Source organism: Danio aesculapii, chromosome 20 (genome assembly GCF_903798145.1).
Source record: "Danio aesculapii chromosome 20, fDanAes4.1, whole genome shotgun sequence".
Classification (NCBI taxonomy): Eukaryota; Metazoa; Chordata; class Actinopteri; order Cypriniformes; family Danionidae; genus Danio; species Danio aesculapii.
The window spans coordinates 26304838-26330403 of NC_079454.1; the positions used below are offsets into that span (position 1 = coordinate 26304838).

The 25566-nt window shown below is 36.0% G+C and overlaps 1 protein-coding gene across 1 annotated transcript in view; it reads left to right on the forward strand.

Annotated features, from left to right (window-relative positions):
- Positions 1–301: 301 nt before the first annotated feature.
- moxd1 (monooxygenase, DBH-like 1) overlaps positions 302–25566 on the forward strand; it is a 34143-nt gene continuing 8878 nt past the window's right edge. The window contains exons 1-10 of the mRNA XM_056481171.1: positions 302–743; positions 2375–2521; positions 3833–4000; positions 4435–4518; positions 12609–12788; positions 12859–12961; positions 16380–16546; positions 19162–19353; positions 20736–20795; positions 23154–23296. Coding sequence (XP_056337146.1) covers positions 474–743; positions 2375–2521; positions 3833–4000; positions 4435–4518; positions 12609–12788; positions 12859–12961; positions 16380–16546; positions 19162–19353; positions 20736–20795; positions 23154–23296 — 1514 coding nt within the window. The 5' untranslated portion in view covers positions 302–473. The remainder of the gene's footprint in view (positions 744–2374; positions 2522–3832; positions 4001–4434; positions 4519–12608; positions 12789–12858; positions 12962–16379; positions 16547–19161; positions 19354–20735; positions 20796–23153; positions 23297–25566) is intronic.

Sequence of the window (25566 nt, forward strand, 5' to 3'; positions counted from 1 at the left end):
CTATTAACTATAATAATTTAAGTTTATGATTTGCGTAAACAGCCAAAATAAAATTAATGAACGGTATTTGAACCCTGAATTTGGTCAAAATATCCAACATTGAAGCGGTTCTTTATCTCACTATAGGACTTGAAATACAAATAAGCAGTTTTAACGGTGAGTTGTAAAACGCCGTCGGTTATAATGTCTGGAAGGCAGCGGTTTTATAATAACGTGGTCGTTGAACTTGTGTCGCGTCGCGCGCTCGTCGACACGGTGTTCAGCTCTAAATGTCTCTCCACATCAAAGGGAAAACGCACAAGTTCCAACAGTTCAGCGGTGGGAGGCTGCCAGAGCTTGAAAGGCTCATTCGCCTCCAATGCACCAAAGCAAACAAACACTCTTGCCCTCGGAAGTTGCATATTTCCATAAACTGCTCTATGGATAAAAAGCGCGCCTGAGTGCAGTCGGTGCTGTTTGCGATTGAGCTCGATATGTCTGAAAATCAGCTGTTTTGCGCAATAGTTTTCTTAACTTCACTTTTCTGCTCGACATGCTCACAGGGGACACGGTTTGTTCATTCAGCTGCTCTGGATGCGGAGAGGAGATACAACATTAAGTGGGGATTTGACGAGTCCACGATAACTTTTGAGGTAGAAGTGGAAACGAGGGGGTATGTGGGATTCGGTTTGTCACCCACCGGTGCGATGTCTTCGTCTGATATCGTTATAGGCGGTGTGCTTAACGGAAGCCCATATCTGCTGGTAAGTGTGCGCACACACCTTTGCTTGCCAACGCATCTCTCGTTTAATAGTAGCGTAAGTGGGCTGTGTACAGTTTTGACTGTCTCAGTATACAATTGTCGTTTTTAAATATTTGTTGTCTTAAATTTATTGCAAATAATTAAATAAATAAATGTAATAAAATGAGTTAATGGATCTGTGATGGACACATTCCAAAGTTTAATTTAACAGCCTTAGAAAAAAATCAAAATAAAGGTTGAAATGACGTCTTTGTTTCCATCTAAAACAATATCTACACTGTTAAAAATTATATGATCAATTAGTCATGACAACATAGGGTTTTAGTTCATTGCAACTTATTAAACTAAGTTAATCATGTTCTAACTTATTTTTTAAGCTGTGCGAGCTGTTTTAAGTCAGTTTAACATAATAACATAATAAAGTCCAATGGACTCATAAGGTTAATTTGATTTCGCTTAAAAAATTAAGGCAACCAGGATTTTTTTTACAGTGTAGTGGATATTACAAATAAATGACAATTAAAAGTAAACTTTATTTTTAAAGAGGGGAGTGGGCCGAACATTAGCAATAACTTATTTAACTTTTTTAAACATATTGTTAGCATAATATGTGGTTATTTTTATTTTAAACATACCAGCTAAATACAACCTAAAACTGCAGACAGTTTGCAATACTTTGGTTTGAGAAATATAATTAATTAAAACAAAAAAAAAAATAAACACAAAAAACTTGCATAATGTATTATTGCATCATAATATATAACATAATAAGGCATCATAGCCTATACTTTAAATAATATTTACTTACTAATTCATTACTTCAAATGGGAATTGTATACATATGAGTCAAGTATCATCTAGTTCAAAGCTTTTATTTTTATATATGCATAGTTTTGTCTCCCATAAATCACATTACATAATAGAGATAAAAAAATAAGCAAGTAATAATATTTCAGTGCATGTAATACTACAGTGCATAGTGTAGTGCATCTGTGCAATCTAAATGTATCAGAACCTTATATAATTATGTTTCAAAACTATGAGCAACTAAAGACCCCTGTCTAAACATTTAAATATAGTTTTTTTGAGTCCTGAAATCTGTTGCAATGTTGTAATGGACAATGGCCCACTGACCTGACTGCATTCGGCTGACCTGTTGTGACCTGGATTATATTCAGACAGCACTCAAACACACACCACTGTTTCAGAAGAAAGCAAGGCAATGTTTAAACCCATCCACACACACCTTCTGGCCACATTCTCTGCTCATTATAATCCCCATCCAGCTGCAGGAAATATACAGCAGTCATAGATGTTTACAGTTAGTATTCAGCACTGTACTGTTCATCAGCAATGTTTAATAAAAGCTCTTTGTTGCTGTTTTAGTTTTGTAAGCATAAATGATGACACATTTTGTTCTAAAACATATCCACTACAAATTTGTGTTGGAAAAATAGGGCATTTGTCAATGCAGCTGACTAAACATTTTGAATATTAAATGTGACCATATGCATACAAAAACCAATATGATTTATTCACATGATCCATCAAAACACACTCAAAGGATTCAAACCTGAGAACTACACCCTACAGTAGATCACACCAAACTTTGCTTCTTCTCACTTTGCTCAGGACTACTTTACAGATTCGAACAGAAAGGTCCATAAAGATCCACTTCAGAGCTATGAGCTGCTGTACGGCAGAGAGAATGACACACATACAGTCCTGGCTTTCAGCAGAAACCTCCAGACCTGCGATGACAATGACAAAGTCATCACGGTAGGTTTGACTACATGCATCATTGCATCTGGCTCCAAAACACTAATATAAACAGCTTTCAGTGGCAGGGTCTCTTTATCCAATTTTTGGATTTTGCACTAAACCAAAGATTTATTTTATTTTTTTAACTGGACTCTTAGACGTATTTAAAATTTCAGCACACTGCAGTTCATCCAGGGGGAAACAATTGTACAGTGCAGTTTTATTGACAAGTTAAAGTGACCATGAAATCAAAATAGAGGTTATGCGCAGCAAATTTCTGTACTCGGTAAAACTTTATGCTTGTGTTAATATTATAAAGGGACAGTTCATTCAGACATGCTCCTTAGCTGTTATAAATTTGCTGTAAAGCATGGCTACATGGAGCTTAATGAACTTGAGAGTTATAAAAAACTTACAGGCAAAACAACATTAATGTCTCTGGTTCCTTATGATACATTGAGGTGTAATGAAGGAAAGCAAAGAGTTTTGTAACATTATTGCCTTTAATCCACAGTCTCAGCAAACAATCCTACTTTCATGACATTCTGGAGCACGAGCTTCATGTCACATAATGACAAATTCAAACCCTGCAAATCTAAAAAAATATTCACTTGCGCATTTTATGCAAGTGTTCAGGACTGTTTGTCATGGCTGTGGATTAAAGGTAACAACTAAAGTTGCACAGGCTAATCATTTTGCTCAGGACCTCAGCGTGTTGCCAAGAGACACATGAATTAATTTAGTTTTGAGTGTATATTTTTCCCAAGCTATGTTTAAAAGAGCAAGATAAATTTCACAGTGTTTCTTTTTATATTCTTTTTCTTCAGTAGAAAGTTTTATTTCTTTACATTAGTTGGAATAAAAACTGTTTTGTTTCTTTATTTATTTTAAATAAATAATTTTAAGGTCAACATTATTAGCACCCTTAAGGTTTTGTTTTTTTTTTTTGATTGGCTGCTGAACAAACCAATGTTGTCCAATGACTTGCCTAAATGACCTAACTTGTAACCTAATTTAATTTGTTAAGCCCTTTAACAGTACTTTAAGCTGAATACTAGTATCTTGCAAAATAACTGGTAAAATATTATGTACAGTACTAGGATCATGGCAAAGACAAAAGAAATAAGTTAAATGTTAGTATGTGGGATATGTTTAAAAAGATTTCAGTTTCACAGGAGAGCATATCTTTTTGTCTTCAACTGTATTTGCCGCAATCAGAAAGACTATTGAAGCTTCCGTTTCATGTCTCCTTTATATAAACTCAGTTTCCCAACATGTTGTCAGATGATTACTTAAGTGTACAATTACCCATAATTGGTCACTGCTCAGGGCAGTACAGTGAGAGTGATCTGGGCGTTCCATGCGGAGGATGTGGGAGAGTCAGGACCGGTCTACCATGGGATGAACAGAGGCAGAAAGAGTCTGCGATTGCTCAACCCTGGAACCAGTTCCAGCATCCCAGCAGGAACAGCTTTCTTTGACCTTCAAAACAAGGAGGTAAGGAAAGAGCATGCGGCAGACTGCTGGAGCGAAGACTGCCAGAGAACAGCTTAGCTTTAGGCAGTCTTGTACCTACTGTTTTGTCTATTTTCTTCCATGCTTAAAAATCAAGGTCCTTAATGTCAAGCTTTTGGGTGTTTTCTTACATATAAATCATTGTAAATGCAGACTCCGTTGCCTCCCGATTGGATATTTTCAATGAAAACAAGGCCTCTTTTATGCCTGTGGGGCACTGCCAAACACTAGGTTTTATAAGAGTACATATTTACAACCTCATAACAAATGCTCAACAATGAATGGGAAAAAAAACAGGAAATGGGATTAATGAGAAGCTGGAAGTCTACACTATGCAGTCCACAATGAATTACTGCTGCTGGTTGTGGTCTGTCTGCTGTGTGATGTTTGATTCTTACCGTATTCAAATATTGCAGGTTCCTGTTCCTCATAAGGACACAACGTACTGGTGTCAGATCTTTCGATTTCCAGAGATGAAGAAAAAGCATCATGTAATCAGAGTGAGTAACAAACCATTTCATTTGTAAAAGTAGTCCAGTCTGACAGAATCCTAATTGTTTATTAGACTAATGGTTTTGCTGGAGTTTATCAAACAGAGAAGTAAAATTAGGTTTAATAAAATCTGACGCTTGCACCAATGTGCTGTAGATGCTTAGGGCTAGATTCAATAGCAGGGCAAATTAGAGTCCTCAATCCCATAAAAGTGCAGATTGTATTCTTTTCCAAGCGATCAACTGACAATGAGCAAATTAAACGTATCACACAACGTAGCACAAATTGAGGCACAAACAAGCAGTGCTGATGATAATCTGCTCTGTGTATAGACTACTAAAGACACAGATGAAATGGTTAAGGTGTTTTAATGGCTAATGATGATCTATTAACAGTTATTGCCGGCAGCTAGCTCTCTGCAACTCTCACATGGTCGCTCACTGTAGCTAAGCAGGGCAGCGCCCTGTCAGTATCTGGATGGGAGACCACATGGGAAAGCTAGGTTGCTGCCGGAAGTGGTGTTAGTGGGACCAGGAGGCGCTCAACCTGCTGTCTGTGTGGGTCCTAACGTATATTGAAGGGGACTCTATACACTCTGTAAAAAAATGCAGGGTTCCACACAATTCATTCATGTTGCTTAACACTTAGCACTTCTCACAAATTTATGTGGATTGAACATAAAAAAATGAAGTTGTCCCAATGAAATCTCAAGAATTGTGTTGTTTCAGCTTATTTTGAAAAATAATATTTTTTGAGTGCAGCTCAGTGAGTGCCGTCTTTCAGATGAGACATTAAAAAGGAGGTCCTGACTCTCTAAAAATCCCAGGATGTCTTTTGAAAAAGAGTAGGGGTTTAACCCAGGCCTTCTGGCCAAATTTGCCCACTGGACTGTCCATCATGGCCTCCTAACATCCCCATATCATAATTGGCTTCCTCACTCTGTCTCCTCTCCACCAATCAGCTGGTGTGCGGTCTGGTGCAATATCGCTGCCGTCGCATCATCCAGCTGGATGCTGCACACTGGTGGTGGATGAGGAGATTCCCCCCAAAAAGCACTTTGAGTGTCCAGAAAAGCGCTACATAAATGTAGGGAACTATTATTATTATTATTATTATTATTATTATTATTATTATTATTATTATTATTAATCCACACTTTCATTGTACTTGCTGAAGCTGTGGTTTAAATGGGATCATTTTAAATGCATTGCTCAGTGTCTTGTTAGACATAAGTATAATCAAGAGGTATTCATTTTGTTTTATTGACAATAAAAGAATGTTGATATGTATTTTATGAGTCACCAAGGACCACAGGTTCAACTAAATATATTTAAAGTTGTTCTTCTAAAAAAGAAAAGTTGCCTACATTTTGGATGGCCTTTAAGGGTGAGTGAATTAAAAGCGAATAAATTGTTTTGTGTGAACAATCCCTTTAATCTTTATCACAGTGAACGTTGAACGCAGATTTGGTTCTATGTTTGTGATGATACAGTAGCTATATACAGCCATATCACCCTGCAGCCCAAGACCGGTTACTCACTGAAGCGAAGCAGGGCTGAGCCTAGTCAGTACCTGTATGGGAGACCACATGGGAAAACTAGGTTGCTGTTGGAAGTGGTGTTAGTGAGGCCAGCAGAGGGTGCTCAACCTGCGGTCTGAGTAAGTCCTAATGCCCCAGTAAAGTGAAGGGGACACTATACTGCCAGTGGGCACCGTTTTTCGGATGAGACATTAAACTGAGGTCCTGACTATCTGTGGTCATTAAAAATCCCATGGCACTTCTCGTAAGAGAGTAGGGTTGTAACCCCGGTGTCCTGGCCAAATTCCCTCCATTGGCCCTTACAGTCATGACCTGCCAATCATCCCCATCCACCGAACTGGCTTGATCACGGTCTCTCAGCTCCACCAATAACTGGTGTGTGGTGAGCACACTGGTGCCGTTGTCCTGTGGCTGCCGTCGCATCATCCAAGTGGATGCTGCACACTGGTGGTGGTGTGGAGAGACCCCCCTCATGATTTTGAAGCACTTTGAGTGTATGGCCATATACGATAAATGCGCTATATAACCCACATTACTTACTTACTTACATTTTAACTAGTTTTTCGCTACAGTTTAAAACATAAATTAGGATCCACATACAATGCTGTTTTTGATAAAAGGCTCACATCTGTTGTTTTTACATTGGTTATTTTTGCTGTCTTGTCTTATGCATCTGTTTTTATCTCTGTATTCTGTCTCTTTGTCTTCCTCTGCTTCTATTTCATCCCTCACCTGCTTATTATTGTCTTTTGCAGCTGCTATTTTTGTAGATCAGACACGTTACTGAAATTACACTCTCTGACCCAGATGAAAGAGTCTTCCCGTAACTAAGCTTTTCAAGTTTTCTTAATTAGAGGCAGAATAGGTACTTTAATCATATGATAAAATGCTACAATTAAGCTTCCTCCTTTCAGGCTAATTTTTTCAGATGCACTAACCTTTAATTTAATGTAATTGTTGCAGTCACCAGTTCGTGCCTATGTAAAATTCAGCTGTGGAAAGACAGGCACGCATTTCATCTCCATGAATTCATCACTATGGCTACAGCTCCACATTTTTAGCGAAAACATAAGCGGCGCACATGCAGGAGTGAGCAGCTCACGTTATGAATGTGGCCTATTTATTCTGCTGCAGTGTTGGGCATGTACGGTAGTGTAGCGGATACAAAGACTCCACAGTGAATGGATTTGTGCGAGGTCTGCGATTTAGAGGATGATGAAACATACAGACATACACATGCTCACTTTCACTAGTCAGAGGCTTAGTCTGGAATTTTAACAAAGGCTTTTACTGCAAAAAAAAGGGCTTTCTTAGTATTTTATATACTTTTTAGTACACATCTGAGCATATTTTAGATTATAATGTCAGAAGGCATTAGACAAAACTGCATTAGGGAATTTTTTTTTCTAAATGACATTTGAAAGCACCAAAACAGACACACCCATAACACAACAAGACCACACCCCTTTTTGATAACTCAGCTTTCATTACTCGACCCGCCTTTTACTGCTGATTGGCTGCAAGTGTGTTTTGGAACTGACACTGTGGTCAAAGGTGTTTTTCAAATCATACTTAATGCACCTTTAAATCTTGTTTTTCTTGTTTTAAACATCAGCCTACTCATTTATTTATTTATTTTTATTTACTGTAAAATGTATCTTGATTAGATTTTGATATTAGATCAGAATTATTAAAAAGTTAGAATTGTAGGTTTAGTGTTTTTATTTAATTTCAGTTCATTACAGTTCATTTCAAGTTCTATCAAATCTTTTGTTTGTTTTAATTGTAGTTAATGTAATTTAAGTTAATTAGAAATATACAGCTTGCTGAAATAAAACATGTGTAATCCAAAAAATAATTGTTTGTATTCTGAAAGCTTAAAAATCTATCTTTATTGTTAAAAAAAAATAAAAAATAAAATGTACGGTAATCACATTTTGTATTAGTGGATCACAATTGTAAGTGCTACAAATAATAATTTGACTTCTAGTTGAACATATAGAAAAAGTCAGAAGGTAGATCTTTCCCATGAATCATCTGTTGAACTGCATCCCAATCATCACACTGCAGAAGACCTATTGGAACCTGCATGGGCGCAAGGTTCTCACAGAAATCAGTCACGATTGGGGACGGAAAAATCATGGTTTGGAGTCAGTATGGGGGCGTGCGAGAGATCTGCAGAGTGGATGGCAACATCAACAGCCTGAGGTAACCACAAACCACAGGAGAGGGCAAACTCTTCAGCAGGATAGCGCTCCTCATACTTCAGCCTTCACATCAAAGTTCCTGAAAGCAATGAAGGTCAAGGTTGAACTACACTGTTTCTATTTACTGTGACCTTTTATGTGAAGCTGCTTTGACACAATCTACATTGTATAAGCGCTATACAAATAAAGGTGAATTGAATTGAATTGAAGGTGCTCCAGGATTGGCCAGCCCAGTCACCAGACATGTACATTATCGAGCATGTGTGGGGTAAGAAAAGGAGAAGGCATTAAAAATGTATTCAAAGAATCTTGATGAACTCTTGACGTCCTGCAACAATGCTTTCTTTGGCATTCCAGATGACTTCATTAATGTTATTTGAGTGATTGCAGAGATGCATGGATGCCGTCGTCCAAGCTCATGGGAGTCATACACTATATTAACTCTTTTCCCACTGCATCATGACTTTATATTCTATACTGTTCATTATTTTTGTTAAGTGACAAGACTTTTGGCTAAGTAAAGTCAGACCTTACTGTCCTAATTAAATAATTAAAAATTAAGGCATGATCATATTTTATTTTGGTAAAATAAGCCTTTGCCTTTCATATTCTCCACTTCTGATAACAAATGATCAACTAGAAGTCAAGTTATTATTTGTTATTCCTAAAACTTGGATAGGCGACAAGACTTTTGTCAGGTAGTTTACATGGACAGCTGTATTTGCCAGAAATGTACTATTAAAAATATGGGTGAATCATTTCAAAATTTACAGTAAATTACTGTATTTTGTTTATTAATGTAATGTTAATACACAAATGATTTTATTTCTATTATAGCACTCATACATCATGGAGACATTTAGTTGATGTTTGTGTGTACATCTGGAATAAGTATTTAATTGCAAAATCGTCTATCAGACATCTATCAGACGTCTTCAGGCATTTTCAGACATTAAATAGACAATTAGAATATGTCTTTATAATGTCTTTAAAAAATATTTGAATGTTCATTCAGCAGACCATTTTAAGATGATCATCAGACCTTTAAATGCAGCAGATCAAAAACACATCATGCAAATGTGTGTGGGATCTTGTAATACACAGATAAAAAATCCACCAAAAGCTGTGATGATGAGAACATCCAAACCTCATCTCTAACATCTTTTCCACAATTAGAGAAGCATACTGATAAATAGAAGGCACTCAGTTTCCTTCACGCAACTACTAAATTCCATGATGGTAACATTCATGACACAAACGTAATGCAATTAATGCAAGATGTAACAAAAATGTACTTAACTGATGAGAAAAACCAAAAGGAACCATAGTAATGTCAAACAAAATACATAAAAAATGCCATGCAGGGAATTTTGGGAAAGTCAATTTACAGTTACTTATCATATATATATATATATATATATATATATATATATATATATATATATATATATATATATATATATATATATATATATATATATATATTAAAAAAAAAACTTAACTAAACTAAGATTTTTTACTGTAGCATTTTTGTAGTTTTTTCCAGTTAAATTTACAGCCAATGTAACTTGCTAGTGCAGTCTAACAAAATGCCAATATATATATATATATATATATATATATATATATATATATATATATATATATATATATATATTAATACAAATTGCTTGGATACTAAATGGATCATGTTTGACTTAATAAGCTCCTTTTAAGCTTTTACTAATACTAATATCAACTGAACACAGAGGGAAAAAAGCATGTGAATAACTGTTGTGACCCCTGTGCAGCCTCTTTTCCTGTCCTCTCCAACATGCAGTACAGTGGTCTGGTATTTGTGTCCGTCAGATGCCAGCAGCTGCCCTACAACCACAGCTGTGTCTGAATGTTTCACAAAGCAGATGTGGAGCTGTCAAAGAGCAGCAGATTTTCCAGACACTGTGCTCTCACTGTCTATATTCAGCCTTTATTGTCACTGTCCTTATTCAGTTGAAACCTCACGCTATGTGATGGCAGAAGACACTGCTACTGTACTGTATGCGACTAGTGTGCTACATACAATATGGGGCTACCGAGATCCCAAAACACTGCAAAAATGATGCAATTTTAACTGTAAAAGCTAAAAAAAATTGATTTTATAGGATCTACGACAAAAAAATGTATCAGATTACACCATTGAGACATTTTTGAACAACTGCAAGTGGTATCGTTGACTTATCAAAGACAAAACACTTGCCTAAATAAAATTAATCTTTTATAGCAAATCGAATTTATTCCATGTTCATAAAACCAAATTCTTCAATATATTTGCCATATTAGACTTACAGATTTGCCATAATAGCATTTATAAATGTAAAATTTAATTAATCAATATAATTAATAGTTCATTTTAAATTTCCCTTGTCTTTACCATGGTGACAGTACATAATATTTTACTAGTTATTTTGCAAGATAATAGTATACGTATTAAAGTGTAGTTTAAAGGCTTAACTAGGTTAATTAGGTTAACTATAAGTTAGCTTAATTAGGCAAGTCATTGGACAACGGTGGATTGTTCTGTAAAAAAGAAGGTAGCTTATAACATTGTTTTACTCCAAAAATAATGAAATCTTCTTTTATTCCAGCCAAACTAAAAGAAAAATGACTTTCCCCCGAACCTAAAAATATAATAGGAGATACTGTTAACATTTGCTTGCTTCGCAATATGCTTCATTCAATATGAATCTGTAATGGATCAAACATGCTAAGGGCTAGTGTTTATACTATACAGTAAAGCTACATGGTCATTAGATTTTGAGGCCTCAAAACATGGTGGAAGATGGAAGGGAGAGGTGGAAAAGAGGAGGTGAAAGGGAAATAAAGGAATGTATTTATTTAGCCACTGTTTAGCCCGGGGTCCCACTGCTTCAGGCCGAGGCCTCTGGAAGAACAGGACACAGTTCACTCTGCTGGAAATGCTTTTATTTAGAATTTCAGATCCGACAGAAGAAGCCTACTGTGAGGAGGAAAGTAACGCTCAAATTTCCAACATCCTACTCCAAAGATATTCCCCCCACACATAGGGGATTAAAATAGCGCATTTAAAAAAGAACCTACTTTTAGCAAATCATTATGACTGATCCATTTATCAAAGCTCAGAACTGTATACTGTATCTAGTGGAAATGTTTTTTAGGTTATAGAAAAACGCTTTTGTAACCTTTTGCATCAGTTTCACTGAAATTAAAATGGCTTCTTTATTAAAATTGCAGTAGTATTTCACTATAGTACTGTGTTTTCATAACTGCAGCACTGTGAAGCATAAGACACTTCATTAAATATTTCAGATTTTAAAATTAGTACATTTTGCACAATCTGGATGGTAGTTAATATAATAATATAAATAGGCGTGTGGATAAATTGAGAATATGTAATAATTAATAATAAACTGGTGTAAACAAAAGAATTTACCTAATTTTGTGACAAGGTATACACAGTTTAACAACAATAACTATATAAGATAATCATGTCTTTTCATTTTCTGTTAAGCACGTTTAGTTTAGCATGATCAAAATATTTACTGGCCATCAAAAGAAATAGCTCAATTTCATTTTTAATAATTTTAGTCCACCAAATTTGGGACATATACTGTAAAACATGCTGGGTTCCACCAGCCTGATCTCATTAGAAAATGTAAGTATTTTACGTTTTGTCAGTTTAGTGGCTAACTCGTACGTAAGTTCAGTCGTACAAAATTGTATGATTTTAAAAAGGAGGCGTGGCACCTAACCCCACCCCTAAACCCAACCGTCATTGGGGGATGAGCAAATCGTACTAAATTGTATGAAATAGATCGCACAAATTTATATAAATTAGCCACTAAATAAAAAATTTACGAATTGCCGTGAGATTGTGTTGGTTCCACACAATTCCTTCATGCTGTCCCAACACAAATTAAGTTAACTTAATTGTTTTTACAAATCTAAATGGACTGAACATAAAACAATCAAGTTGTCCCCCCAAAAAAACTCAATAGTTCTGTTGATTCAGCCCATTTAAAAAAAAAAAGTTTGAACAAGAAGCAAAAGTAATTTTTGTGTGGTTATATACTGACATTTATGATATAATTTTCTTATTCAGTCTATAACCACTACACGAGTCTTTCATAATTATCTTTTTTCTTTATTGCTATGTGTAACTGGCATTTTTTTTTACTATTTTACCTATTAATACTTTAAATTCAAATCCAAACAACACATTAGCCTCAGTTCAAATTTAGAAGCAAAATTAGAACTGAAAAGGCATTTTCAATTCAATTCTAAGTGGTGCAAAAACCCTGCCATTCACATTCCTCTGTTTGTGTGCTGTTTTCAGATTGAGCCGCTGATTCAGAAAGGTCATGAGAATCTGGTTCATCATATTTTGCTCTACCAGTGTGACAGTAATCTGAACAAGAGTGAGGTCAACAGAGGTCATGAATGCTACCATCCAAATATGCCAGACTCTTTCTTCACTTGTGAAACTGTCCTGTTCGCCTGGGCTATTGGAGGAGAGGTGCGTTTAAATTTATTCTCAATAATGAGAGATTTGCATATTAAAATGAAAATATGTTTATCCATTGCAGGGCTTCACCTATCCTTCACATGTTGGGATGTCAATAGGAACGTCGATAGACCCAGTCTATGTGCAGCTGGAGATTCACTTTGATAACCCATCTTTACAAGGAGGTACCACATTTAAAAAATTGTTTGCTGTCTGTTCAAACTACTTATGTAAAATGAGCTTAACATAATTCTTGAGATTTTTGGGGACAACTTTTGTTTTATGTTCAATCCACTTACACTTTTTAAGTTTGAACTTAGATTTTTACACCACATACTTTAGATTTGTTAGAATTAATATAATAGCACTTGATCAGTTTAAAGTCACAATGAAATCAAAATGGACCATTCTTATATTGGTTGCACATTATTTTACAGTGGGTGTACTTACTGTGTAAGTTATAAGCAGTAAGTTATAAAAGGTACCTACATGGGTTAAGGTTTCAGTAGGTCTAGGTTTAGCTTTAAGGATGGCATATAGTTGTTAAACAGTTTGGCAATGGCTATGATAAGTACATATAAAAAAGGACTGTAAATACAGTGCTACATTTTTAATGGAATTAATTATGACTTATGAATGTATTTATGATGGATAAAGCAACTAAAAAGGGTTTCACGCTTTTTAAAAAATCAAAAGGACACAAGTAACATGAAGCAATTTACTGAAAAAAAGTGTTTTGCTCACATGTTGATCGTAGTCAATGCCAAGCAACACGTGCCCTCATAAACTTTAATAAAATAACTTGCGTCAAGTTCGGTTTAGGGCGTCACGGTGGCGCAGAGGGTAGCACAATCCCCTCACAGCAAAAAGGTCGCTGGTTCGAGCCCCTGATGGATCAGTTGGCATTTCTGTGTGGAGTTTGCATGTTCTTCCTGTGTTCGCGTGGGTTTCCTCCGGGTGCTTCAGTTTCCCTCACAATCCAAAGACATGCGCTATACGTGAATTGAATAAGCTAAATGAGCAGCAGTGTATGTGTGTGAAAGTGTGTATGGGTGTTCCCCAGTGTTGGGTTGCAGCTGGAAGGGCATCTGCTGTGTAAAACATGTGCTGGATAAATTGGTTCATTCCGCTGTGGCGACCCCTGATTAATAAAAGGGACTGAGCCGAAAAGAAAATGAATGAATGAATGGATGGATGAATGAATGAATGAGTTTGGTTTACAGTACATGATACTACCTCTTTGAGATATTCAATGTGTCATTGTGTGATTATGCAAATTGTTAGTGTGGACAAAAAATATGTTAAATTGCACATTTATTCTTAACCAGTCATTATTTCAAACTCTTTGTGTGATTGCGTCAATAACATGAACTAATAACTGTAAACAAGAGCATAAACAAACACTACATGGTGCGATTTGGGTGTCTGGTCATCATAAAATCCTCCAAGAAACAAAAAGTGGACATTCCATTGCATATTCACCCGGCTACATCAATATCTTTGTCTAAGTATCATTTAACTTTGCCATGTTTGAAAGCCACGTATAGAAGAGATTCTGTGCTCCATCACAGATTTGACAGAACACATGTTGGAGAACTGAGAAAAAAACACTTAACATTCTAGTCATTCCATCAAGGCATTGTGAAGCATGCCAGACACGGTGTTGGTTGTCATTCACTATGACAAACTATAAAACAAAAACCAACTGATTCCTGCATCCAAATGGCCAGTGTTGAATCATCAAATCACTCTATGTCAAATGAATTACACCAAAATTGTCTGTCAATGGATTGTGACTAAAATTTATACCACAAGTCTGTTATCATATACTGTACATCCTCTAGTAAATATTTTTCCTCACTATCATGATAGGCAGCTTGCTTTTGTAACTTCATCGAACATTAGCAATTATGGTACATCACACATATTTAATTTGAGCAGCTATTCTTAATTCAAATGAGCTCAAACTGAACATATTCTAACACAACACATGGTGGAGATAATCTTCACAGTGGCATTACATGCTGCTCTAATAAAGCTAAAGCTAAAGGACATCTGGGGCTCCATTTTACTTTGTAATTTATGCCTCTATGTGGGGGGAAATGAAAACCAGGCTAATGTACTGTATAAGTTAAAGTGATCTATTTTTCTTATGCCAAAAATCATTAAACTATTAAGTAAAGATTATCCAAGACGGTTTTGTAAATTTCCTCCGTAAACAGATCAAATCTTTTTGACTTGTTATGCACATTGCTAAGAACTTATTTTGGACAACTTTAACGGTTGTTTTCTATTTTTTGTTTGAACCCTCAACCTCCAAATTTTCAAATAGTTTTATCGCGGCCCAAATATAGCCCTATATTAACAAGCCATACATTAACGAAAATCTTGTTTATTCAACTTTCAATTCAATATCTGACAGGGTCACAAATGGATTTCGCATAGTGAGCAGACTTACAGTAAATGTACATACTGTATGGTCTTCCCATTTAAATGTTTACCTCATCCAGTTCATTAAGTGGAACTTCTTAATGGCAGTGATTTCCTGAGAGGTGAAGCACTTAAGGAATTTTGCCAAAATGTCTAAAACCGAGACCTAATATGATGGTGATGATGATGCAGTGTTTTTCAACATCATTTAAACTACACTGAAAAAAAATTATTCAAAGGCGATTCCTTGCATTTACTCATTTTTTTAACGTTAAGTGGTTGTAAACAATTTATTTGGGCTGAATTTAAACAAACAAATTAAGTTGAACATTACTCAATTTCATTTTTTTGTTTAAATTCAACACAAATAAATTGTTTGCAACAGTTTAGCATGCAACACTTTTTTCAGTGTATTAGGTGCTGGGTAGTACTATTGGGTGCTGGGTAGTTGGTTATGACAAGGAGTAAAGATCCTTCAGGAAATTATATTACTTCTGTATGTTCAGTACTTCTTGTAATATATGCAGAACGTTCTTTTTTCCCCAAACAAAACTTGTGTGTCTCATTGAGTTGGACAGTGCTACCCTGACCCATACAAAGATCTAAACAATGATGGGTTGTTTCAACCAAAATTTGTTGTGTTAATAATTTCATTTAAAAAACTAACCCAACTGTTGGGTTTGTCCACATTTTAGCCACCATTAAACTGAAAACTAATTTTGGAGTGTAAATATGCAATACTTTAGTTAAAAGGCAACATTGCTGTTATGGTTAAAAAAAATAAATAAATAAATAAAATAAAAACAATCACTACAGCAAAATGTCTCCTTTTTAGTTTTGTCTTTCATGTTTAATTTTATGGCCCACCCAAAGTAAAAGCTCAGATGTGAGAATTATCTCAGAGTTTCCTAGTTGTAAATATCGTACAACTTCAGAAACCTATATTTACAGCACAATAATTTCAGTAACACATGATGGCAGCATAAAGCCAAGTGATATAAAACACAACTACAGAACATGACGGTTATTTTCTGTGGCTTTTTTTGTGTTGGTTATTATATTTTATGTATCGGCTCATGAAATAATCAGCATAGTCTCAGTGGTATATATTACAGTTATAGTCAGCCAGTCAGTAATGAGCTTGAGCTGCTCTGAGTTTTGGTCTTTCCACAGGGATGGTGGACAGCTCAGGTCTGCGATTGTACTACAGCCCCAGCCTGAGGCGCTACGATGCTGGAGTCATCGAGACAGGAGTTTGGGTCAGTCTCTACCACATGCTGCCTCCAGGCATGACGGATTACATTACAGAAGGACACTGCACACAGGAGTGTCTTCAGGAGGTGGGATTGTGTATTGTGGGTCCACTCAATTTATAAGATCAGATCTGGTAGCTCCTTTACCATTATGAAAGTGTACTTTTGATAGAAATACTCTTAACATTAAGATTGATAACTAAAATGTTGAAAAATATAATAGTATGCAGAACAATTGGCGATACCATTCTGTTTATTGTTTGTTGCTGTTGATGCTTGAGTTCATTGAAGACAAATAGATTCTGGTTAATTGTTATCAGGTTAGTCTGGTTAGACTAAATTATTCTGAAAGTGATTCCAATGATGTTGATTCTCTGTGCCATTTATATAATGTATCTTCCTTTAAATTTTGAAAATATTGTTTTATTATAATGATATCTTTTCAGTATTTTACAGCTAAACTTATTAATAAAGTTACCAATAGATTTAAATAGACTTATACTGATAGACCAACAGTCAACAGTCCCCCATAGTTTCTGATTTATGGGTTTTTCATTTATTTTATTTATTTTTTATTTACATTATGGGTATGGACGCCCTTAGAGGCCATGCATTATTATATTTTTCTTTCTTGTTTTCTTGTGATCATGATTTAATTTTCTCATGCACTCGACATATCAAAAGTTGTTTTCTCGAAATCATGACTTACAACCATCATGAGTTTACAACCAATTTGTTTTACGGACTCATATACGGTAGTTTCACATTGCAGGGATTCACTTTTTAAAGTAATTGTGAATAACTTGCAGAAAGGACGCATTAAAGAAAAAGCAAGATCTTTGCTTAATCCTACACCACCCAACCTGCTCTAAGCTGGGATTGAACCGGTGACTCTCCCGCATGGAAATTGGTTGCTCTAGCAAGGGACTAAAGACCATGGCCTCTAGTATCTGTCGCTAGAGCACATTTTAGAGGTCAGAGGAGTGAGGTTTACCTGCACAGCACTTCACTAGCTGGCCTCCGCTACACTCACCTATCTAAACCTCACTCCTATCCGGGTCATGGCGAGTGGCCACCCGATATATTTGCCAACTACTGATTGTGTTTCATATATCATATCAGGATTTTTTCTATACACGTGGCAAGGAAGATTAAATATGCCTCTCAAAAACACCAAGCTTATTGCTACAGACAACTATAACAAGCAACTCACAGCACCACGGCGGATGCACTCTCTCTCATTCACACACACACACACACACACAGCATTTGCACACTGGTCTTACCTTTGCAGTACTTGTAAATAAAGCCTTAATCGAGTTATCTTCTGTCCCGTCCTTTGAAGCAAGTCCTTTAGCTCTGGCATTGGTCGTTTATTATTTATTCACACTTTGATTCAAAGTCCAATTTTGAGAATTCTTTTAGCTAATATCTGCAATTTTTGCAATCAGTCAGAGCAAAACAAAGCCTGTTTCTCAATTCAAAGAACGCTGAGAATGGACTTGCGTCCTTTTGGAGACCGGTCTTGCAAAGTTACCTAGGAAGAACGAACTCGGGAGACAACGAGAACGCGTCCTGTGAGAAATGAGATGCTGGTCACATGACCTTCACACATTTTTAATCGAAAATGATTTACGCCTTCAAGCTAATGAGAATTGGGACACCCCTACCCCTTGTGTGCACGCGCAAAACGAGGGGTAGGGGTAAGGGGTAGAATTGGGATTGGGCCTTAATAAGAGATATATAATTGTGAAATACCTATCATATAGAAAGTTAAAACATATAATAAAAATGTCTAGAATGTTTAAAACATTTTAATAAAGCATTACATTGGTAGCATACACTGAGTGAGCAAAAGGGCCGGGCTCAAGCCAGTTTGCAAGGGATTGCGCAATCTGATGTGAAGCACAGCTCGGTACTGCCTCAGCTCGCTTCCTACGTTGAAATTGAACAGGAGATAAGCAAAGTGCAGCGCTTTTGATCATAAAAATGATTGAAATCATTTGGATCATACAGAAATTGCATTTATAGCACAGATCAGTGTACAAATATTTAACAAGGAGGCTAAAGACCATGTACTCTAGCATCTGTCACTAGAACACATTTTAGAGGTCAGAGGAGTGAAGTTTACCTGCACATCACTTCACTAGCTGGCCTCTGCTACACATACAACAAATTATTTTGCCTATGCTTTAGAGTAGGGGTGTCCAAACTCGGTCCTGGAGGGCCGGTGTCCTGCATAGTTTAGCTCCAACATCCTTCAACACACCTGCCTGGAATTTTCTGGTATACCTAAAAAGGGCTTGATTGGCTGGTTCAGGTGTGTTTAATTGGGGTAGGAACTAAATTATGCAGGACACCGGCCCTCCAGGACTGAGTTTGGACACCCCTGCTTTTGCTCTAAAAGGGTAACAGTTGATTTCAAGGACTTCAAGTTGACAGAGTAGAAATCAATGTTCCATCATGCATTTAAAAGTGTAATTAACAAATCACAAATAAGGCAAACAGTAAATTAACAGATTTATTGTACCATAAAGTGAAGGGTTTAATGCATCCTAAATTAGTATTAATTTCCTAAAATATATCCTTTTTAAAGGTTATGGTTTTCTTTTTCAGAAATATAAAATTTTTGCCAACATTGAAAAGATTGTGCAAGTTTTCTCAACTTATAAAAAAAGCATGTGTATCTCTCTTCCCGTAAGTCATTAGACAGCGAGATGCCCAGCGGAGTTCATGTGTTTGCAGTTCTACTCCATGCTCACCTGGCAGGACGGGCTATCAGAGCCAGACACTTCCGGCAGCAGCTCGAGCTCCAGCCACTGGCCTCAGATGATCAGTTTGATTTCAACTTCCAGGAGTTCCAGCCGCTCAGCCAGGAGAGACTCATCTTGCCTGTCAGTGTCCATTTCAGTCTGCGTTGCTCCATCTGAGGGTGAAATTGATGTGTTGCATTAATCATCAGATACAAGATGATAGAGTGATTCAAGCAAACCAGTGTGAATACCAGGGAAATTCAATTCCAGGTCTGGAAACTTCATGGAAAAATCAAGGAAGTGGAATGAAACTGAGGGATGAAGTACAGGCTGTTCTATGGCTTGTACCTGGGTGTCAGTTGTGGTTAAACAAAATGTGTTGCTACAAATTTCCAATCAATGAAAACATGGATTATTGCTTTTAGACATGACAGCGCAATATATTGAACAGACTGTGCTTTTATCCCATTTGGGTCAAATTAAATATGCCGTTTACTTCAACTAAAGTATTTAAACTGTTACACTGGCTCAGAGTTTATAGCTGAGGGATTGGTAGTGTTTTAGGAGTAAATAATAGAGCAATTATCATTATCTGCTCCAGTGTCTCAGCCATATAAGAGCACTTTGCATTACCTGAGGGTAGAGCTGCATGATTAACCGTTAAAAGATTGCCATCTCGATTCAAACACCCACTCAGTCTCATTCCTAAATGAAAACGATTCAGCCATGTCTTTTAAATCTTTGGCATGTACGATTGCAGCAGTATATTCAAATCTGTTTTTGATCCAGTAAGAGCAGCTGATGTATAGTTATGAAATGGATTTAGTTTTTAGTTTTTCAACCAAAATATTCCACCAGAAGTGATGGGATCAAATTTAAACAGTGATCTTTATGGTAGAGCAAATCACCAAATGATTTAGATAAGCCTTGTTGACAATGCAGCTTAATTTGGTTTCATCTTTTAATTGTCCTTTTAGTGCTTAATGATGATCTGTAAACACAGTTCAGTTATTCACATGAGTGACAACCACAGTCAACAAACACAAGAACAAATATTTTAGTAGCCTAAAGTCTTTATGGGTCAATAAATAAGTAATTCAAGCATTTTTTTCATAGATTCAAATTAATTCAATATTTAGATATATTGTGAAGCAGTTTTTTAAGCTAACCAAAATCATAAATTCATGATCAAAATCTAATTCATTTGAAGCAAACAAATAATGTTTATTGATTTGTCTTTCTCCACCTAAGAGTGGTGTAATAAATTCAACATTGAGAAGCACAATATTGTGTATGTGTGAGACTGGTGTCTATTTAACAAGGCCCAGAGGCGAGAGGTGTGCCTCGTGTGAGTTCTGACTTGTTTTCCTGTTCTGTTCTCTGATAACAATCAGTGGGGTTTTAACGGTTTATACTCAAGTGATTGTCAATGGCTTATTTTGTTTGGCCTGCCAACAGTAAACATAATAGACAAGTCTTTTTTTATATAAATCTTAATAACAGATATGTTTTTCTGTCACCAGGGGGATTCCTTAATCACTGAATGTAAATACAACACTAAAGGCAGAATGAACATGACTTGGGTAAGATAACTATTTTATTTATTTTATTTATTTTCTTCTTTTTTGCCTTTTTCGCCTTAATTTTATTCTGACAATTTATTTTATCATGAGATTAAACCAACAAACTGCTTGTTGGTTTAACCTCATGATAAATTAAATTGTCAAAATAAAATTGACAAAATAGTGATGACAAATCCTGGCGTTGCCAAATGTTTAGTTAAATGTTATAGAGCTGTTCAATCATGATTTGTAGGCTTTCGTAAGTCTTGATCTCCCATGTGCTTATTATGTTATATTATCATATTGCTATATAATGTTATGTAATTATTGTAATGTTTTTGCAAATTCACAGTTTGATGACCTACATACTGTACTAAAACCAAACTGCTTTCAAAAAACATGCAATGAAACATTGAAATTGCAATATTCTCTCTTATTCCTAAAGGCAAAAATTCCATTAAATTTCACAGTATAAAATTAATCGCAAACATTTCAATTGCCAGAAAAACAGTTCGAGGATATTTCTATTTTATGTTAGTGAAATAAATTTTACAAATATAATTAATTATTAAATAGAAAATAGCTGGATGAGGGTGAGAATATAAAGACAGAATTAATTTTTCTGTAAACAGTCCTTATAAATAACTTATACCTGTATTTATAACTTATACCTGTATCCTGCACTTGCTGCTATTGCACTGCTGGTTAGACCGAAACTGCATTTCGTTGCCTTGTACTTGTACATGTGTAATGACAATAAAGTTGAATCTAATCTAATCTAATCTAATCTAAATGACAAAGCATCTTAAACAAGTATGTTTAAACTGTTTGAAAATGTTTTGTCTGAGAAAGGACTGCATTGTTTTAATGTTTTATTGACATTCTTGTTTTGATTATATTCTTACTTTTTACAGTGCTTTAACGCTATATAAAAGGTTGACTGATTAATTGATTGGTTGATTGATTGAATTTACATTTTAGAGCAGTCAAATAATTTAGATTGATTGATTGATTAATTGATTGGTTGATTGATTGAATTTACATTTTAGAGCAGTCAAATAATTTTGATTGATTGATTGATTGATTGATTGATTGATTGATTGATTGATCAAAACTATTCCACAACACTCTTACTATTAACTATGTATGTTTGAAACTGTTTGCTGTGTTTTAAAAAATAGTCAGACTTTATTTTGATGGTCCGTTTGATGAATTTAAGCAGTGTTGGGCGAAGCTATTTTTTTAGTTAAGTAGCGCAGTAGCGTCCACACAAGCTACATTTACCGATCGCAGATCAATAAGTGACAGCACCAACATTCATGGAGCTGTGAGGCCGGTGTCTAGCCGATGAAGGTAAATCCATAGTATGGCGAGAATAACGATTTCTTCTTCTACCCGTTTTACGATGGTTGACAACAAACTTTTTGGTGCATTACTGCCACCTCTCGCTCTGGTCGGTGACGTCGCAAATCAATCATTGGGCTGACACGAGAAACTTGCTTGATGGAAAGATAACTGAGGGAGAGGAGTTTTAAGTGTAGTTAAGCTACATTTTAAGTAGTGTAGCTAATAGCTTAGCTCACTACATTTTTCAAGTAGCTTGCCCAACACTGAATTTAAGTTACATGTCAACTAATTCTCATTAGATTTTAAGTAGACTGTTAGGTTGGGGTTACGATTAGGGTTAGTGACATATACTTGCAAAGTTTCTTATAGTCAGTTAAATGTCTGTTGAAGGAGCAGTATCAACAGATATTAAGCAGACAGTCTACTAATACTCAAATGGACCATCAAAATAAAGTGTTACCACAAAAATGTATGTTTTATGAGTAAGGACTGCCACAAGCATGTGCATTTACATACTTGATAAATCACACAATTATAGTCCTAATGTATCTAATTGGATCTTCACTTGGACCAAATTTCTAAAACTAGACAACAGCACTGGATTTAGGACTATAAATTTAACATCTCTATTAGATACTCTGCTTTAAATCTGAACAACAGTTTTTTTTTTCCAGCCAGTCTGTGAAAGTCTGTGTGCTCTTGGCTAAACAATGTGTCTGCAAACAGCTGCAGGTCTATGAAGAAGGATCCAGCTGCTGACGTTTGCCTGTACACATGCAGCCAGTGAGCTGATAGGCTGCCTTTTTTCTCTGTAGACCGTCCACAATCCATAAACATCGAGGCCAATTCACTGGTGTTTTGGATTCATATTAAAGAGATCAAGATATATTTGCTGCTCCGTGCGTGTCGTGTCAGCCCAGCTTTGCTCACTATTGGGCATAATTTGTCACATGCCTCTGGCTGTAATGGTGCTTTGGATGGATTATGTCAGTGTAGTATTTCAAGGTCTTGACCCAAGTAATGTTTCTACAGGGAGGTCTCAGTACACGGGATGAGATGTGTTTGTCGTATCTGCTGTACTATCCCAGGGTTAACCTCGCCAGGTGCGAGAGTTTACCAGAAATCACCGGCCAGCTCAAATTCATTGGGGTTAAAGAGATCCAGGAGCCTGTTACGTAAGTCTGAAAAACTAGTTCAGCTGCTTTGTTAGTGGCTTTTATACACATATTAACCTCATAATGATGAAGAAGTACATTTATCAAAAATGGCACTGAAGCATGACTTAATGCTTGCCATATTGGATACAAAGTTGTGTGTTTTTTATTCATCTGAAACGAGCTGCAACTTGAAGTGATTTATGATGCAATAATGCAGTCACCTACAGTAAACATCCTGAAATGTTATACATCTGAGTGAAAGCCTGAAAGTTTGATCTGCTTTTCTGTCTGTCATTGTGCATGTCTTTGACCCCAAAAAAAGTTCACTTTCTTAAAGAGATAGTTCACCCAAAGGGATAATTTACCCATTCTAAAAATACTCTCTAAAATACTCTAAGACTTTCTTTCTTCTGTTGAACACAAGAGAAGATATTTTGATGAGTGATGGGGGGGGAAAGCAGCCATTGATATTCATAGTAGGAACAAAAATATACTATGGAAGTTAATGGCTTTCAAACCGGCCACTTTATTAGGTACACCTTATTAGTACCAGGTTGGGCCCCCTTTTGCCTTCAGAGCTGCCTTAATCCTTCGTGGCATAGATTCAACAAGGTACTGTAAACATTCCACAGAGATTTTGCTCCATATTGACATGATAGCGTCACGCAGTTGCTGCAGATTTTTGGGTTGCACATCCATGATGCGAATCTCCCATTTCACCACATCCCAAAGGTGCTCTATTGGATTGAGATCTGGTGAGGCCATTTGAGTGCAGCGAGCTCATTGTCATGTTTAAGAAACATGTTATGACATGGCGCATTATCCTGCTGGAAGTAACCATCAGAGGATAGGTAAACTGTGGTAATAAAGGGATGGACATGGTCAGCAACAATACTCAGGTATGCTGTGGCGTTGAGGTGCCGGATCAGATTTCAGAGGTGCTGGATCCGGATCTGGCTTGTTGCGGCACAAATTCTCCATTTTCTTCTGACATCAACAAAGCATTTGCGCCCACAGAACTCCCACTCACTGGATATTTCCTCTTTTTCAGACCATTCTCTGTAGACCCTAGAGATGGTTGTGTGTGCAAACCCCAGTAGATCAGCAGTTTCTGAAATACTCCATACCACATTCAAAGTCACTTCAATCCCCTTTCTTCCCCATTCTGATGCTAGGTTTGAACTGCAGCAGATCGTCTTGATCGTCTCAGCATTGAGTTGCTGCCATGGAATTGGCTGATTAGACATTTGCATTAACAAGCAGTTGGACTGGTGTACCTAAAAAAAAGTGGCTGGTTAGTGTATAACAGAAGAAAGAAACTGTTTTGGAGCAAGTGGACGATGAGTAAATGATTAGCTCAAATTACAATTTAAATGTTTAACCAGGTTAATTAGTTTAACATGTTCTGTATCCAATCAAAATCAATGAATATGCAATAAAATAATAATAATAATAAAAAATAATAAAAACCTTCTGCGGAAGTACAAATACTAGAGGACATACAGTGCAAATGTCCTTGCTCTGTTAAATATTACTTGGGAAATATTTTAAAAAATAGTTAAAAGTCACAGGAGGGCTAATTAAAACTGTACATATTTTACACATTATACTTTAGAGCTCAAAGGTATTTTTCATAACTTATGGAGTATCAAAGCAAATGGCACAGGTCAGTGTTCAGGTCAAGAATAAAATGTATAATAGGTTTTAAAAAAATTGTGAGTAAAAGTAAATGTTTGAGCTGTAAAACGTCAGGTTATAAGCAAAAGGCAACTCATATATAAAATAAAAAATTAAGACGTACATTACAGTAGTTTAAAAAGCAGAACCAGATAATAGAGAGGGAAACAATGTAAGAAAGCTCAAGGGCAAAAAGTCCATTTAAACTGAACAACTTTGAAATAGGAGACATACAGTATAAAAAAGAGACCTTCTTAGTTCAGTAAGACTGGCGTCACTTTAACAGACCCATAATAACTTAACAGCAATTGACTGATGGCCTGCCTCATGATTACATGATCAAATGAGGATAAATGTTTGGTATTGTTTAAGTACCAATTTTCACTGTTAACTAGTGGTTTATTATTACCTACATATTATTAAGATATTAATTCTATATTAGTACTTATTAATACATATTTTCCATGATCTTAATCTACATCCCTAATCCTACCTAATACCTGAACCCAACTACTACCATAAATAACTAATAATAAGCAGCAAATTAGGAGTTTGAGGCAAAATTCATAGTTAATGGTTTCTTAATAGCAAGAATTGTACCTCAAAATAAA